Source organism: Plecotus auritus (assembly GCF_963455305.1).
Source record: "Plecotus auritus genome assembly, chromosome: 15".
Taxonomy (NCBI): domain Eukaryota; kingdom Metazoa; phylum Chordata; class Mammalia; order Chiroptera; family Vespertilionidae; genus Plecotus; species Plecotus auritus.
The window spans coordinates 11,258,094-11,275,241 of NC_137781.1; the positions used below are offsets into that span (position 1 = coordinate 11,258,094).

General features: G+C 44.5%; 1 protein-coding gene and 1 pseudogene across 2 annotated transcripts in view; one reads left to right on the top strand and one right to left on the bottom strand.

Moving 5' to 3' along the window:
* TICRR (TOPBP1 interacting checkpoint and replication regulator) overlaps positions 1-17,148 on the top strand; it is a gene marked incomplete at its 5' end in the record, with an annotated part of 53,827 nt that overhangs the window by 7,330 nt on the left and 29,349 nt on the right. The window contains 8 exon segments of the mRNA XM_080651468.1: positions 10-271; positions 2,991-3,229; positions 8,007-8,241; positions 9,151-9,280; positions 12,959-13,098; positions 13,945-14,163; positions 14,325-14,476; positions 15,940-16,040. Coding sequence (XP_080507594.1) covers positions 10-271; positions 2,991-3,229; positions 8,007-8,241; positions 9,151-9,280; positions 12,959-13,098; positions 13,945-14,163; positions 14,325-14,476; positions 15,940-16,040 — 1,478 coding nt within the window.
* LOC308238952 (V-type proton ATPase 21 kDa proteolipid subunit c''-like) lies at positions 1,100-2,045 on the bottom strand (annotated as a pseudogene). The gene is made up of 2 exons: positions 1,181-2,045; positions 1,100-1,113 (listed from the first exon to the last, which is right to left on the bottom strand). The product of its transcript is annotated as a V-type proton ATPase 21 kDa proteolipid subunit c''-like (transcript).

The following is a 17,148-nucleotide window of genomic DNA, read 5'->3' on the forward strand; positions in this document are numbered from 1 at the left end:
TCATTTTAGCTGTGGGAGTCCCCAGACCACCTTGGATACTGGACAGTATGTGAACTGCTCCAGCACGTGGGGGGCACTGTCTTGCCATTGGAGACTTTGAGCCCAGATGGTACGAAAGCTGGGGAGACCCTGCTCTCACGTGAGCCTCACCTCTCCTCGTGGGTGTCAGCTCTGCCAACAGACTCCATCTTAAACTGTTTGCTTTATAATTCTCCTGAGTATGAAGCCTCATTTCCACGGACGGAAGGAACATTATTTCTCCCTGTTGAAGGTAAGCAAATAATGTTTGCGGGGGGCGGGATGGTCTCAGTTATATACATTTCTTTTTCTTTTTTTCTTTTTTTTAAAAATATATTTTATTGATATTTCACAGAGAGGAAGGGAGGGATAGAGAGCTAGAAACATCGATGAGAGAGAAACATCGATCAGCTGCCTCCTGCACACCTCCCACTGGGGATGTGCCCGCAACCAAGGTACATGCCCTTGACCGGAATCGAACCCGGGACCTTTCAGTCCGCAGGCCGACGCTCTATCCACTGAGCCAAACCGGTTTCGGCTATATACATTTCTTTAAGGCAGGCCTATGCTCTCAAATTCTCTAGGCTTTCCACAGCCCAGGCACTCAGTGTTTGTAATTAAAGTATGTCTGAGCCAAGTCAGAGGTGCCACAGGGAAGGATAGAACTCAGGTGTGGTACACCTGCCAGCGTTGTATAAGAAGGTGAGCGAGTGACTTCAAAGAGTTTCTCAGCTGTGTGCAAAGAAAAATAGTATTGCCCAGGTGCCCAAGCAATTGGGTGGTGAGGTTTCATTGCCTCCTAGAAGAGATTGATGAAGGGGAAGACCACGGTGAGACTGCGATTGATAACAAGTTAGTCAAAGGAAGCTGAGAGTGTTATCAGGAAGAGCCAGCATGTGCAATCTTCCTCACTTTCCTTTGCCATGTTATTCACAGTATAGCGAGTCTCATTTTTGAATCATTCACACAGAAGTAATACTATATAGTGATGTATACATAAAACTACATTAGACATTATGTTCAGTTTAAGGAAATTCCTTTTATTTTATTTTATTTATTTATTTGACCCAGACAAATACATTTATTTCACAAACACTAGGAAGACAGGTTGGGGTTGGTGGTGGGACACAGGTGCAGAGCTGCACAGTCATCAGCAGCCCACGCCCCACACTGAGGATCCAGCCAGGCAGTGCTTCCAAGTCGACAGGCAGCAAGAAGTGAGTGCAGGGAGGGCCCAGAACACCCAGCCCTGTGAAAGGGGCACAGCTCCAGCTATCCCAGGAAAACCACAAATAAATAAGAGTGGGGCACGTCCCACCCACACAGACCGTCTTGTCACCCATCTTTACTCTGGAGGTTTGTAGGATCGCAACGATGACCCCAAAGAGGCCGTGGCGCTGCCAAAGATCTCCACGATAAGAATCTTCACAAAGAGGCTGGGATTCTATGCATCAGCCAGGGTGGCTCCACTGCCCACAATGCCCACGCAGACTCCACAGAAGGGGTTAGGCCCACTGTGAGGCCAGCTCCAAACATGGAGTAGCCTGCATGATAGTTTCGATGGCCAATGGCTTTGGGGTCAGTGGCACTGAAAGGCTCAGCCATGTTGCTAAGGACAATTGCCATGATGATGCCGTAGACAGCCACAGCCTCACAGAAGATGATGCTGACCAGGTTCTTGGTCTTGATCTGAGGGGCCTTCACCCCCCCCCAATGATGGATGAACCAGTAATATAGATGCCCCACGCTGCCCCAACCACAGACAGGGAGATAGCTAAGCCAATGCCCAGGTTTGACCACATGAAGGGGAGGGAAGTCTCTGTCAAGAACCATGCCACATCAAAGAGGAAGCCCAAGTCAAAAATGGTGTAGCAGATCCCCACGCCGATCATGCAGGCCCAGAAGGCCACGAAGACCCCGGCATAGAGGAGCGCTAGCCCCGTCATGGCGGTGGTGACAGCGGGCACGGGTCGGTGGAGACAGAGCTGAAACCGCGACACTGCGTCCACCGTCCGCCCCGCAGTCAGTCCGCCGCCCGCACTGTCACCTGACTCGTCCACATCAGGAAATTCCTTTTTTAAAAAAATACATTTTTATTGATTTCAGAGGAATGGCGAGAAAGAGAGAGATAGAAACATCAATGATGAGAGAGAATCATTGATCAGCTGCCTCTTGCACGCCTCCTACTGGAGATCAAGCCCACAACCCGGGCATGTGCCTTTGACTGGAATCGAACCCGGGACCCTTCAGTCCTCAGGACAATGCTTTATCCACTGAGCCAAACCAGCTAGGGCTGAGGAAATTTCAAGAGTAGTTTGGTTCAAGCAGTTTCATCTTTAGAATTTAATCTCCTCATAAGATATGTCGTGCACTGTATTGTATGGATTTAAGAAGTAATGTCTTTCCCTAGCTGGTTTGGCTCAGTGGATAGATCGTCAACATGTGGACTGAAGGGTCCCAGATTCAATTCCAGTCAAGGGCATGCATCTCAGTTGCAGGCTTCCAGCCTTGGTCAGGGGCATGCAGGAGGCAGCCAATTGATGTGTTTCTCTCACATCAGTGTTTCTCTGTCTTTCCCTCTTCTACTCTCTCTAAAAATCATTAGAAAAATATCCTCAGGTGAGGATTAAAAAATAAGTAAAAATAGACTTAAAAATATATATATACATCATATGAAGTATAGAGCAAAAAAAAAAAAAAGTGATATATTTTTGTAAATAGTGAGTGTTGCTTGAATATTTACTTCTAAGTCATATCAAGAAGTTCTGACATCCATTCATGCCCTTGCAATTCCGCTCATGCACAGCTTTTCCTGGGGAGCTGTAGGAACTTGGCAGCAGAATGAGGGCTGAGTGTGAACTAAGTGGCAATACTAGTATCTCAACTGACAATCTAATTTTTCTCTTACTGTTCAGTCTACTTTTAGTAACTGTTTATTACATCCTGATTTTAATGTTCTTTATTTCTAACAGGCGAAGAGACTCAAGAAACATGGACAGTCATTCTAGAGCCCTTGGCCATACATCAGAGACATTTTCAGAAACCAGTCAGAATTTTCCTGAAAGGCACGGCCACCCAGTGGTCTCTCCCAGCTAGTGGCACGTTGGGCACTGATAGCTGGATGCTCCAGAGTCCAGAGGAGAAGAAGTCAGCCCACAGGACGTTGTTTCAGCAGCTGGTCCACAGGCTGACTGCCGAAGAGTTACATCTGGTAGGTCTCTTCCACACGCTAGGTCATCCTTGTCTAATACAGCGGTCGGCAACCGGTGGTCCGCAGACCACTGGTGGTCCGTGAGGTCCAAAAGGTTGGCAACCACTGGTTTAAGGAAACCTTTGGAGCTGCGGTAGGCAACCAGAGATCCGTGGACCCCTGATGGTCCGTGAGTTGAAAGGTTGGCGACCGCTGGTCTAAATCACCGGTAAAGGAGAATAAGTGTGTTTGTGAAACACCCAGGATTGTCCTCTATAATATCATCTCAGTGAAACAGGTGATGCTTTTGTAAATAATAATAATATTGTCTACACTGTAGATGACGACAATGCTTATCAGTGAAGAAACAGTTTATAACATTGCATGTATCTTGAATCCCATTAAGTTAAATTATATTCACACTAGAGGCCTGATGCACAAAAATTCATGCAAGATTAGGCCTTCCTTCCCCTAGCTGCCGGCACCGGCTTCCCTCCAGCACCCGGGACCCGGGCTTCCCTCCTCTGGTCGCCCACAGGCACCTGGGACCCAAGCTGGCTTCCCTCTAGCTGCCCGCAGGCACCTGGGACCTGGGCTGGCTTCCTTCCGGCCCTGGCTTCGTCAGGAAGGTTGTCTGGAATGACATCTTGTCTAATTAGCATATTACCCCTTTATTATAGGTAAGAAAAAAGGCCGTGGGCCAAATGCAGTGACTATTAGGGTGGTGAAGTGATGGGACAGTAACCCCCCCTTAACCATGGTTTCACTTTCCATGGTCAAATGCAGTCTGAAATATTAAATGGAAAATTCCAGAAATAAACAGTTCGTATGGTTTTTGTTGTTTTAATATATTTTTATTGATTTCAAAGAGGAAGGGAAAGGGAGAGAGAGAGAGAGAGAGAGAGAAACATCAATGATGAGAGAGAATCATTGATTGGCTGCCTCCTGCACAACCCCTACTGGGGATCGAGCTCGCAACCCAGGCATATACCCTTGACTACAGGACTCTTCAGTCTGCAGGCCGATGCTCTATCCACTGAGCTAAACAGGCTAGGCCAACAGTTCATATGTTTTAAATTGTGTGCTGTTCTGAGTAACTTGATGAGCTCTCCAGAAGTCCTGCCTGGGACAAGAATCATCCCCTGTCCAGCGTCTCCATAATGTGTACACCCCCACCCATTAGTTTAGTAGCTAGTTTGGTTATCTCGTATCACAATGCTTGTGTTTTAGTGACTCTGATTTTTTTTTTCATTTTTAATAAATCTTTATTGTTCAGATTATTACAATTGTTACTCTTTTTTCCCCCCATAGCTCCCCTCCACCCAGTTCCCACCCCACCCTCTGCCCTTACCCCCTCCCCCAATGTCCTCATCCATAGGTGTATGATTTTTGTCCAGTCTCTTCCCACACCCCCCACACCCCTTTCCCCCCTGAGAATTGTCAGTCCACTCCCTTTCTATGCTGCTGATTCTATTATATTCACCAGTTTATTCTGTTCATCAGATTTTTTATTCACTTGATTTTTAGATTCACTTGTTGATAGACATGTATTTGTTGTTCATAATTTTTATCTTTACTTTTTTCTTCTTCCTCTTCTTAAAGAATACCTTTCAGCATTTCATATAATACTGGTTTGGCAGTGATGAACTCCTTTAGCTTTTTCTTATCTGTGAAGCTCTTTATCTGACCTTCAATTCTGAATGATAGTTTTGCTGGGTAGAGTAATCTTGGTTGTAGGTTCTTATTATTTGTCACTTTGAATATTTCTTGCCACTCACGTCTGGCCTGCATAGTTTCTGTTGAGAAATCAGCTGACAATCGTATGGGTGCTCCCTTGTAGGTAACTGTTTTTCTCTTGCTGCTTTTAATATTCTCTCTTTGTCTTTTGCTCTTGGCATTTTAATTATGATGTGTCTTGGTGTGGTCCTCTTTGGATTCCTTTTGTTTGGGGTTCTGTGCGCTTCCTAGACTTGTAAGTCTATTTCTTCACCAGATGGGGGAAGTTTTCTGTCATTATTTCTTCCAATAAGTTTTCAGTATCTTGCTCTCTCTCTTCTTCTGGCACACCCATAATTTGGATGTTGGTACGCTTGAAGTTGTCCCAGAGGCTCCTTACGCTATCTTCATATTTTTGGATTCTTTTTGCTTTTTGCTTTTCCGGTTGTGTGTTTTTTGCTTCTTTGTATTTCAAATCTTTGACTTGATTCTTGAGATCCTCTAGTCTGCTGTTGGATCTTTGTATATTATTTTTTATTTCAGTCAGTGTATGCTTAATTTCTAGTTCAGGGGTGGGCAAACTTTTTGACTCGAGGGCCACAATGGGTTCTTAAACTGGACCGGAGGGCCGGAACAAAAGCATGGATGGAGTGTTTGTGTGAACTAATATAAATTCAAAGTAAAGGAGCGGAGGGGAGAGCAAGAGAACCCTCTGCTCTTTTGGCTCCGAGGGCCGGATAGAACAGCCGAACGGGCCAGATCCGGCCCGCGGGCCATAGTTTGCCCACGGATGTTCTAGTTGGTCCTTTTTCATGTCCTCGAGGGTCTCACTAAATTTATTGGCCTTTTCTAGAAAATTCTTGAAAAACCTTATAACTGTGGTTTTGAACTCTATATCCAGTTGTTTGCTTTCCTCCACTTCTTTCATTTGTGATCTGTTTCTTTGTCTCTGCATTTTGGTTGCTTCCCTTTGTTGATAGAGTGGCTTTGTGTGCTAGGTGTCCTATAGGGCCCAGTAGCTCAGCCTCCCCAGTTACCTGAGGTGGACACTCTTGGTGCACCCCTTTGTGGGCTGTGTGCACAGTCTAGTTGTAGTCAAGCCTTGATTGTTGTTGGTATCACTGGGAGGAATTGACCTCCAGGCCAATTGGCTGTGAGGATCAGTTGTGTCTATGCTGGGAGAACTTCTGTGCTGGAGACACCCTTATGAGACAAGACTTTCTTCAGTGGGGCTTTGGTGCTCACTGAGTCTGCCCCCTGAGTGTGTCCCTTATGGATCTGAGGAGTTGTAATCTGGATGGTCCCACTCTGACCCCTGGGTACACTGGCTCTTGGATCTCCAAGGAGGTGCTAATTTAGGCTCTGCCTGAGGCCACCTAGCAGGAGTTATGGAGAGATCTGCAGATTTCTCTTCTTTGTTTGGGTTTTGGAGGTGCCCAGATGAGGCCCAGCTGTGAAGCAATGCAAGGTGCTATGGGGCCTTGGGCCTTCTTTTGGATGTTCTGGGTCTCACTGACTCAGCTGCAGTTTGTTAGGTAAGTTTAGTTTTCAAAGGACCAAGTCATTCATATGCAAAAGCCTCTGCACACAGCTGGGGTGGGGCGGAGCAAACAGCTATGGCTTCCTGGGGCAGGATCTCAGGGTGGAGCATACAGCAATGGCTTCCCATCAGCCCTGCCCTAAGAGGCCCCTGGGTCTCAGTGTCCCGTGGTAATCGCTGCAAGCACCTCTGAGAGAAAGCCGCCCTCGAGTTTCGCCCGCTGCCAGACAGTCCAGTTTCTCCCCGTATGAGTCTGGGTCCCCAGAGTCTCGCCCGGAACTGGAGTTCAGAGCAGTCGGGAGCTTTTGTCTCCCTCCAGATTGAGAAAGCCAGCCACGTACTCAGTTACCAGCCTTCTCCACATGCGCGCCTTCGTACCTTCCGCAGCTCCGCTGAGTCTCAGTGTGCTTTTCTCTTCCCTTCTAGTTGTAGAATTTCCACTCAGCCAGCCTTCCTGTGGTTCTGGATGATGTCCGTTTTGTCCTTTAGTTGTAGTTTTGAAATTGTTGTGCGAGGCAGCAGTTCAGGTGTTTACCTGTGCTGCCACCTTGGTTTCTCTTAGTGACCCTGATTTTAATAATGGTCCCAAAGTGTAAGGCTAATGATGGCGACAGATTAGAAATGCCAAAGAGAAGCCAGAAAGCGCTTCCTTCAAGTGAACTGTTTAGGACAATACAGTGAGGTGTTTTGATATATAGAGAGAGCATTCACATAACCTTTTTTTTTGAAAATATATTTCTTTATTGATTTCAGAGAGGAAGGAAGAAGGAGAGAGATAGAAACATCAATGATGAGAGAGAACCATTGATCGGCTGCTTGCTGCATCTCCTCCCTACTGGGGATGGAGCCCACAACCCAGGCATGTGCCCTTGGCCAGAACTGAGCCTAGGACCCTTCAGTCTGTAGGCCGATGCTCTATCCACTGAGGCAAACTGGCTAGGGGCTCACATAACTTTTACTGCAGTATATTGTTATGTGTTCTATTTTTATTGTTAGTTATTGCTGTTAATCTATTACTGTGCCTAATTTATAAGTTAAACTTTATCAGAGTGGTTGGGAGGATTCAGTGGATTATAATAAGTACATAATACATGCTCAATAGGCCCGGCTGGCATGGCTCAGTGGTTAAGTGTGGACCTGTTAACCAGGAGGTCACAGTTCAATTCCCAGTCGGGCCACATGCCCAGGTTGCAGGCTCGATCCCCAGTAGGGGGTGTGCAGGAAGCAGCCATTCAATGGTTCTGTCTCATCATTGATGTTTTTATCTCTCACCCTCTCCCTTCCTCTCTGAGCTCAATAAAATAAAATTTTTTTAAAAAAATACATGCTCGATAAATATTCCTGGTATTCTTAAGCTTTTCTTATTTGCAAATTGAGGAGTTAGGATTATATAATCAATAAGTTGAATTCTAGCACTAATATCCACTAAGCCTGTCCCTTTCATAGCTTTTTATGTTAATAAGCATCTGGGGAAACCGTCCTGGCTTGTTCTCCTTTACGCATGTCAGCAATGTTCTCAACCAGCTGGAACTTCTTCTGTAGGTCGCCAGTGTGGACCCCGGTGATGGCTGGCCCCCCGTCACAGGAGTTATTTCCCCGCTGTCTACCAACACTACGGTTCTCACCGTGTTCCGCACTGAGGAGGCTGCATTTCAAAGGCATTTTCTCCAAACAGCTGTGGCGGAGACCCCCCTGGACACCACATCCCTTTGTTCCGATGTTATGAGTGTGGTGTTGAGTCAGACCCCGGGTTTACTGGAAGACCCTACTATCTCTGGTAAGTTCGCAACCAACAGCTGACTCTCCAGGGCGGTGGCTGCAGGATTTTTCCCCCCCCCAACTCTGCTCTTAGTAGAACCCCAGTATCTGTTATAAAACAGGTGAAAGCAAACTAGTACTTCAGGCAATTTAAATTGTCATTATTGATAGAATATCCTGAAGCATTCAGAGGAGGCCAAAGGCTCTGTGAAATCGCTTTGAAATTAGAGAATAAGATGAAACCTCGTTTTTAACATACTAAAGACTGCACGTGAAACTGTCATGATTCTGTCTGCCTTCCAATTAATGGCATTGTCATTTATGCTAGGTAGATGAAAATGCAATTAATTTGATATTTCTTCCATTTGTTCATTTATTCAACAGATTTAGTGAGTGCCTGCTGCATGTCAGGCGCTGTTCTACGTATTGGGAATAATACATCAGTGAACTGAGTAGACAAAGGTCTCGTTCTCACTGAGTTTACCATTCAGTTGGAATACAGGACAGTAAACTAAGGGAATGATATAGGATATTTGAAAGCGATAAATGCTATATAATAAACAGGAAAAAGGGAATGGGGCAGTTAAGGGGCAGGAGGGGTGCCATTTTAAATGGGCCTGGTTAGAAAAGCCATATTTGAACGCAGGCCTGAAGGAAGCTGCAGGGAGCAAACTCCCTGAGAGGCTCTGGGATGGGTGCGTCCGCTGTGTTTGAGGAGCAGCGAGGAAGCCTGCGCTTGTGTATTGTCAGAGCAGCAGTTTTCATAGACACAGGCCCGTGGGAGGGGGTGCAGATGAAGGAAGTCGTCAATGCTGTGCTTTGTATGTCCTCGGTGAGAAGGCGGTCAGTCCGTGGCAGGCACAAGAACGGGGATGTCCGCTTTGGTTCTCATGCCTCATTTCCTTCCATCTCTGCTCCGTCCCTGTAGCTCCTCCCTGTCCAGAGTGGGCCCAGCAGGAGCTCGGCCGCACTGCGCCCTGGAGAGCCGCTGTTGCCGAGAGCTGGTTTCCCTGCTCCAACCTTAGTGGCGCCAGTTCAAATTTGATGGAGTCATTTTGGTAAAACTCCTTTTATTTCTCTGGGAATTGATCATTGAAATCAGCTCTCAGTTATCTCAATATGGGTGGGTTTTTTATATAGCAGACCACATTTTATTAGTACAGTTCAATAAAATTAAAACCTAGTTACAAAACTACGTATGGTGCCTGGTGCGTACTAGACTTGTTGGGGCATCACTTTGTAAATCTTACAAATGTCTAATTATTGTGCTGTACACCTGAAACTAATATAAAATGCTGAGTGTCAACTGTAATTGGGGGGAAAACAATTCTGAAAAGCAAATTTAAAACCAGTAGGATCATATTAAAAACCACTTCTACTGAAATTAAATAAATTTCATAGTTAAAAAAATAAATAAATGAAAACTAATTACAAATGGAGAGTTGTTTAATGGCTGTACAGTTTCAGTTTTACAAGATGAGAGTTCTGGAGATGGATGGAGTGATGGTAGCACAATGTTATGAATATACTTAATACCTATTTATTTGCACATGAAAATATGTTGAGTACAATCAAAATCTCAAAAGGATGGTATAGTATATTTTTAAATAATTTACAACATAAAATAGCAGTTTATGCTGGTTTTAATCCATAAGTTGTATGTCTATAAATAAGACACAAATCTAAGAATACCTGTGGAAGATAAGGGTGGGAAAAGACTGGGGTTTTCTCCGTGTCTATAATGCTAAATTTTATTGAAAACAAAAGATCTGAAGCAGATATGGCAAACTGTTAACAAGTACTTAATCTTGGAGGGAGGTACATACTTATTATTTAATAATGCTTTCTCAACTTTTCTGTATATTTGAAATGTTCAAAGTTTTAAAAAATTAACAGGAGAGAAAAAGGCAAACTCTGCCCACTGGTAAAGGAAAACACCAGCACACTTAGGGAAAATGAGTTTGCTTTAGACCTGCTAGCAGATTCAACTAATGGTGCCATAGCTTTTTTTAAAAAAAAATCTTTATTGTTGAAAGTATTACAAATGTCCCCTTTTTTCCCCATTGACCCGCTCCAGCCTGCCTCTACCCCCCACCCCAGGCCTTCACCACCCTATTGTCTGTGTCTATGGGTTATGCATATATGCACACAAGGTCTTTGGTTGATTACCTCCCACCCACCCTCCCCCACCTTCCCTTTGAGATTCTGCACTCTGTTCCATGCTTCTATGTCTCTGGATCCACTCCGTTTATCAGTTGATTTTGTTAATTAGATTCGACATATGAGTGAGATCATGTGATACTTGTTTTTCTCTGACTGACTTATTTCACTTAGCATATCCATGCTGTCTCAAAGGGTAAGAGATTCTGCTTTTTCACTGCTGCATAATATTCCATGGTATAAATGTACTGCAGCTTTTTTTTAAATATATTTTTTATTGATTTCAGAGAGGAAGGGAGAGGGAGAGGGAGAGAGAGAAAGATAGAAACATCAATGATGAGAGAGAATCATTGATTGGCTGCCTCCTGCAGGGATTGAGCCTGCAACCCAGGCATGTGCCCTTGAGCAGAATCAAACCCGGGACACTTCAGTCTGCAGGCCGACACTCTATCCACTGAACCAAAGCAGCTAGGGCCATATTTAATTTTTTGAGGAAATTCCATACTGTTTTCCATAATGACTATACCAGTTTGCATTCCCACCAGCAGTGTACTAGGGTTCCCTTTTCTCCACATTCTCGCCAGCAATTGTCATTTGTTGATTTGTTGATGGTAGCCATTCTAACAGTTGTGAGGTGATACCTCATTATCGTTTTAATTTGCATCTCTCTGATGATCAGTGACTTTGAGCATTGTTTCATGTCTCTTGGCCACCTGTATGTCCACTTTGGAGAAATGTCTATTTAGAGCCTTTGCCCATTTTTTATTGGATTGTTTGCCTTCCTTTTGTTAAGTTGTATGAGTTTCTTATATATTTTGGATATTAACCCTTTATCAGATGTATCTTTACCAAATATGTTCTCCCATACAGTGGGCTCCCTTTTCATTTTGTTGATGGTTTCTTTTGCTGTGCAGGAGCTTTTTATTTTGATGTGGTTCCATTTGTTTATTTTCTGCTTAGTTGCCTTTGCCCTAGGAGATGTATCTGTAAACATATTGCTACGAGAGATTTTGCTGCCTATGGTTTCTTCTAGGATTTTTATGGTTTCCTGACTTACATTTAATTTAAGTCTTTTATCCATTTTGCATTTATTCTTGTGTATGGTATAAGTTGGTGGTCTAGTTTCATTTTTTTGCATGTATCTGTCCAATATTCCTTACACCATTTATTGAAGAGACTGTCTTGACTCCATCATATGCTCTTGCTTCCTTTGTCAAATATTGAGTGTAATGGCTTGGGTTGATTTCTGGGGTCTCTGTTCTGTTCCATTGATCTATATGTCTGTTCTTGTGCCAGTACCAGGCTGTTTTGATTACGGTGGCTTTGTACTATAACTTGATAATCTGGTATTGTGATTCCTCCAACTTTGTTCTTCTTTCTCAAGATTACTACAGCTATTCGGGGTCTTTTTTGGTTCCATATAAATTTTTAAATATTTGTTCCAGATCTGTGAAATATGCTGTTGGTGTTTTAATAGGGATTGCATTGAATCTGTAGATTGCCTTGGGTACTATGGACATTTTAATGATGTTGATTCTACCAATCCATGACCATGGTATATTCTTCCACTTGTTTATATCTTCCTTTATCTCTTTTTTCAATGTCCTGTAGTTTTCCAAGTACACGTCTTTTACCTCCTTGGTTAAGTTTATTCCTAAGTATCTTAATTTTTTTGTTGCAGTGATAAATGGGATTGTTTGTTTCGTTTCTCTTTCTGAGAATTCATTATTGGAGTATAAAAAAAGCCATAGATTTTTGGGTGTTAATTTAGTATCTTGCTCCATTGCCAAATTCAATTTATTAAATCTAGTAGTTTTTTGGTGGAGTCTTTAGGGTTTTCTATGTACGATATCATGTCATCTGCGAATAATGACAGTTTTACTTCCTCCTTTTCAGTTTGGATGCCTTTTATTTCTTGTCTGGTCACTGTGGCTAGGACTTTCAATATTATGTTGACTAAGGGTGGTGAAAGCAGACATTCCTGTCTTGTTCCTGTTCTTAGGGAAAATGGTTTTAGTTTTTGCTAATAGTATCATAACTTTCTCCTATTTTTAAATCAGATTATATCAGGTAATAAAAGATAATGAAATACAAGTAATACATTTTGAAAGTTGTCCCATTTTTGTGATTTCCTTAGTGACTGGTATTTAGCTCTAGGTGGACAAGTGTTCCGTAACTAATCATCCCCCTCCCCCAGTTCTCCTCATTCCATCATCTTGCACTTGAATGTATGGACACTGAGCAAAAAAATAACCAGGAAAGCACGGAAGTGAAGTAGTTGCCATAATCAAATATGTGCCCTGGGACGTGAAGATCTTGTTAATAAAAGTCAACACTGTGTGTAATGGTTAATGGTTCTGTGAACAGGTAGCTTTTGCCTCTGAGTTTGTTAAAAGCGTAAGTGAGAAAAGGGACCATCTCCCTCCTGAGAAAGCATACTTTGGAAGGCATCTTGTGGGGACATCTTTGATTAGCTTATAAAAAGAGGCATTTGGTTGTTATTGTCGTTTTGCCTTTAAAGCATTTTGGGAAATTAGAATTTCAGCTTTACACCAGCCTTCTTGACTTGTTCACAGGCTACTGCAGGCTGCCTCGCCCAATAAGGAAGAGTCTTCCAAGACTGAGAGTGAGTTAACACGCCGCCTGTCCGAGCTCTACCTGAGAAAGTCTCGTGAAGAACCTGCCGTGTCTAACCAGGAAGACAGCAAAAAGAAACGTATGCTCATACCAAGGAGGTTTCTTGAATATTTTTTGAGACTGTATGTTTTAAAGAGTTAATATTCCCTAAAATGAGGTTGAAATGATAACTGAATAAACAAGGACAAGTTCTTCTATTTCAAATTTCAAAATAATTACATCAGTACAATAGTGATTAAATTATCAACCACAAACCTGGCCCGTGTGGCTCACTGGTTAGAGTGTTGGCCTGCGCACTGAAGGGTCTCAGGTTCTGGTGGGGCATGTACCTGGGTTGCAGGTTCAATCCCTAGCCCTGGTTGAGGGGTGTGTGCTGGAGGCAACCAACCAATCTTTCTCACATCGATGTTTCTCTTTCTCTCTCTCTCCCTCCCTCCCCCTCCTTGCACTCTAAAATTCCGTGGAAAAATTATACTTAAGTGAGGATTTAACAAAATAATAAAAAATGAGCCACAGTTTTACCTTAATGAATAAACTGTTTTCATTTTTTGTTATAACAAATTTAAATACAACTTTGCGTGTCGCTTGCAGAATTATTTGTTCATCTGCTGCCTTGTCTTTTCAGTTACTATTTTACTTCACTGCTTAACGAAATTTACAGAATTCTTTTGTTGTTGAATATTTCGATTGATATTGTTATCATTATAAATGATACTGTAGTGTACATCATGTGTATGATTTGATTTGTTCTTTAGTGATTTCCTTGGCATAAGCTTCCAGGAAAAGTTTTTGCATCATAAAGTGGGCAAAGTAGCTCTTAGTGTGGAATTAAAGCAGTGGGGTTTTTGGTGTTTTGGTAACTGAAGTAGTTCTTGGTCCACGGGGGTAAAATTTCCTTTACTTTCCCTCCCACGATGGCTGGTAGGAGGCGTCCCTCGCACGCCAGTGCGGCAGAAAATGAAGACCATGTGCCGCTCCTTAAAGATGTTGAACGTCGCGAGGCTGAACGTCAAGGCTCAGAAGCTGCATCCAGATGGCAGTCCAGAGGCCGCTGGGGACAGGGGGACCCAGCAGACAGCAGGTGGGAGAACGGCGGGTAGATTGGCGCCTAGAGGAAGGACACGAAGAAGCTCCAAACCTAAAGGTACTTCTCACTTCACAGCATTCAGTGTCTGAGTGCAGCTGTACCCTTTTATACCCTCATATTTTCATATGTTTCAGTCGTATCCGTCAGGCAAGCACAGCCTTTACCTACTCTGTCATCTTTACTGGAAGTCCTTAGTTTAGCTTTTTTTTTTCTTACAGATTTTAAAACTGAAGAGGAGCTACAATCTTACATACATGAAAATTACCAAAAGACTGTGGCCACAGGAGAAACCATGTTGTATTCATGTGCTCAGAACATGATCTCAACCATTAAAGCGTTTCTCAAGTCCAAAGGCACCAAGGACTTAGAGGTAAGAGCATCCCGATGAATGTCATCGTTGCTTATTGTGGGTTTGGTTCACATGTTTGTATGCAGGGCATGATTCATACATGATGAGGGGAGCATGGAGGTGAGCAGTGAGCACAGTTCCAGGTCTTGGAAGTTGGACACGGTGACCTAACAAGGCAGAAATGAAGGGCATGGGTTAGGCCGGTAATGCCATATACTCTCCTCTGTCCTTATCTGAGCTGCATGTGAGCCGCAGAATTAAGCCAGTGGTCCTCAGTCCTGTCTGGACTGTACAGTCACCTGCAACGTTTTTTGTTTGTTTTTTTGTAAATCCTCACCTGAGGATTTTCATTGGTTTTCAGAGAGAGGGAGAGAGAGAGACCCATCGGTGTGAGAGAGACATTGACTGGTTGCCTTCCACACACACCCTGACTGGGGAGCAAACCTGCAACCCAGGTACGTGCCCTTGCCCAGGAATCGAACCCAGGATACTTTGGTGTGCGGGCCAACGCTCTAACCACAGATCAACACTGTCTGGGGCACATGGGACATTTTGTAGTACCTAATGCCTGCCTTCCTCCAGACACAGTGAAGCAGATGTCTGCATGTTGGGACCAGGGTATCTATATACTAAAAGCTTCTTAAGTGACCCTTATGCACAAGGATGTTGTAAACCACTGTTTTAGACCAGTTATTGCTTTTCTATTCATGGCTGGTAAAGCCAGGCTCCTCTTAAGTGAACAGGAGTTGTTTATAGTATGTAGACATCTCAGTCACTACTGTATGGAATCTTCCTTTTAAGAGAGGTCAAGCCCTGGCCAGCTTGGCTCGGTGGATGGAGTGTCGGTCTGTGGACCGAAGGGTTCCGGGCTCGATTCTGGTCGGGGGCACATGCCTGGGTTGCAAGCTCGGTCCCCGGTGGGGGGCGTGCGGGAGGCAGCCGGTCGATGATTCTCTCATCGTTGATGTTTCTGTCTCTCTCCTTCTCCCTTCCTCTATGAAATCAATAAAAAAATATATTAAAAAAAAAAAAAAAAAGAGGTCAAGCCCTGGCCGGTGTGGTTCAGTGGTCAGAGTGTTGGCCTGTACACCAAAGGGTCACAGGTTCAATTCCTAGTCAAGGGCGCATACCTGGGTTGCTTGTTTGCTTCCCATCCCTGGTTGGCCTGGACCGGAAGCAGGTAGTCAATGTGGTTCTCTAACATCAGTGTTTCTCTTTCCCTCCCTCCGTCCCTTCCTCTCTCTGAAAAGCAATGGAAAAAATATCATCAGATGGGGACTAAAAAAAAAAAGAAAGGTCAAATCTGCAGGCTTGAAGATAGAAAAGAAGAACATTCATTTCACCATTTTTTCATTAAAGTGAAAGAAGAAGGGAGTGTGTAAGGGAATGTACTCCCCTTCTTAGGGCATTTGTCAGCTGTGAAGAAATTAGAAATGATGACAAGGAACGTCACAGTTTCCTATGTGATACTTTTGCATTTTCAGATGAACTGCCTGCATCAAGTCAAAAATAACCTCTTAAAAACTAGCAAAAGTCTTAGACAAGACATAGGGAAAAACCTGGATAAAGAGGACAAAGTCAGAGAGTAAGTAACATTTTTTGTTTTTTTTAACCATTGCTCCAAAACAAACTCTTAAGACTTGCTTGTATCCATTTAGAACAGATGGCAAATTGCTCGAAGAGGCTTTTGTGGCTGATTCTATAATCTAACTAGAGAACCAATGCATGAAATTGGTGCAAGGGGCTTGGCCCTCGCAGCCCTGGCTGCTGTTTCGGCCCTCACAGCCCTGGCTTCGTCCGGAAGGTCGTCTAGACGGTCGTTCTGCTGTTTGGTCTAATTAGCAGATTAGCTCTTCATTATATAGACTAGAGGCCCGGTGCACAAATTCGTGCATGGGTGGGATCTGGCCTGCCCGCCCCGATGGGGGCCCACCAGGGTGGGCTAGTGGGGAAGAGGAGCCATGGGGGGTGGTAGGAGCCCATTAGGGGTGGGGCCGGTCAGGGGGAGGGGCCATGGGCAGTTGGGGTTTTGGGGGCCGATCCTTGGCGGGGCCGGGCCAGGCCAAGGGGGCTGATCAGGGTCCAGATCAGGCTAGTTTGCTGCTGCAGTGCGCATCATAGTCACCAGTTGTTCTGGTCATTCCACCGTTCCAGGTGCTGGGCTTTTATATATATACTAGAGGCTCGGTGCACGAAATTTGTGCACGGGGAGTGTATCCCTCAGCCCAGCCTGCATCCTCTCCAATCCAGGACTGCTGGCTCCCAACTGCTCGCCTGCCTGCCTTCCTGATTGCCCCTAACCTCTTCTGCCTGCCAGCCTGATCACCCCCTAACCACTCCCCTGCCAGCCTGATTGATGCCTAACTGCCCTCCCCTGCAGGCTTGATTGCCCCCAACTGCCCTCCCTTGCAGGCCTAGTCCCTCCCAACTGCCCTCCCCTGTAGGCCTGATCGCCCACAACTGCCCTCCCCTGCTGGCCATCTTGTGGTGGCCATCTTTTGTCCACATGGGGGCAGCCATCTTGTGTGTTGGAGTGACGGTCAATTTGCATATTACTCTTTGATTAGATAGGATAGAGGCCGAGCACACAGGTGGGGGCCAGCTGGTTTGCCCTGAAGGGTGTCCTGGATCAGGGTGGGGGTTCCCTTGGGGCGTGGGGCGGCCTGGGCAAGAAGCCTGTGGTGGTTTGCAGG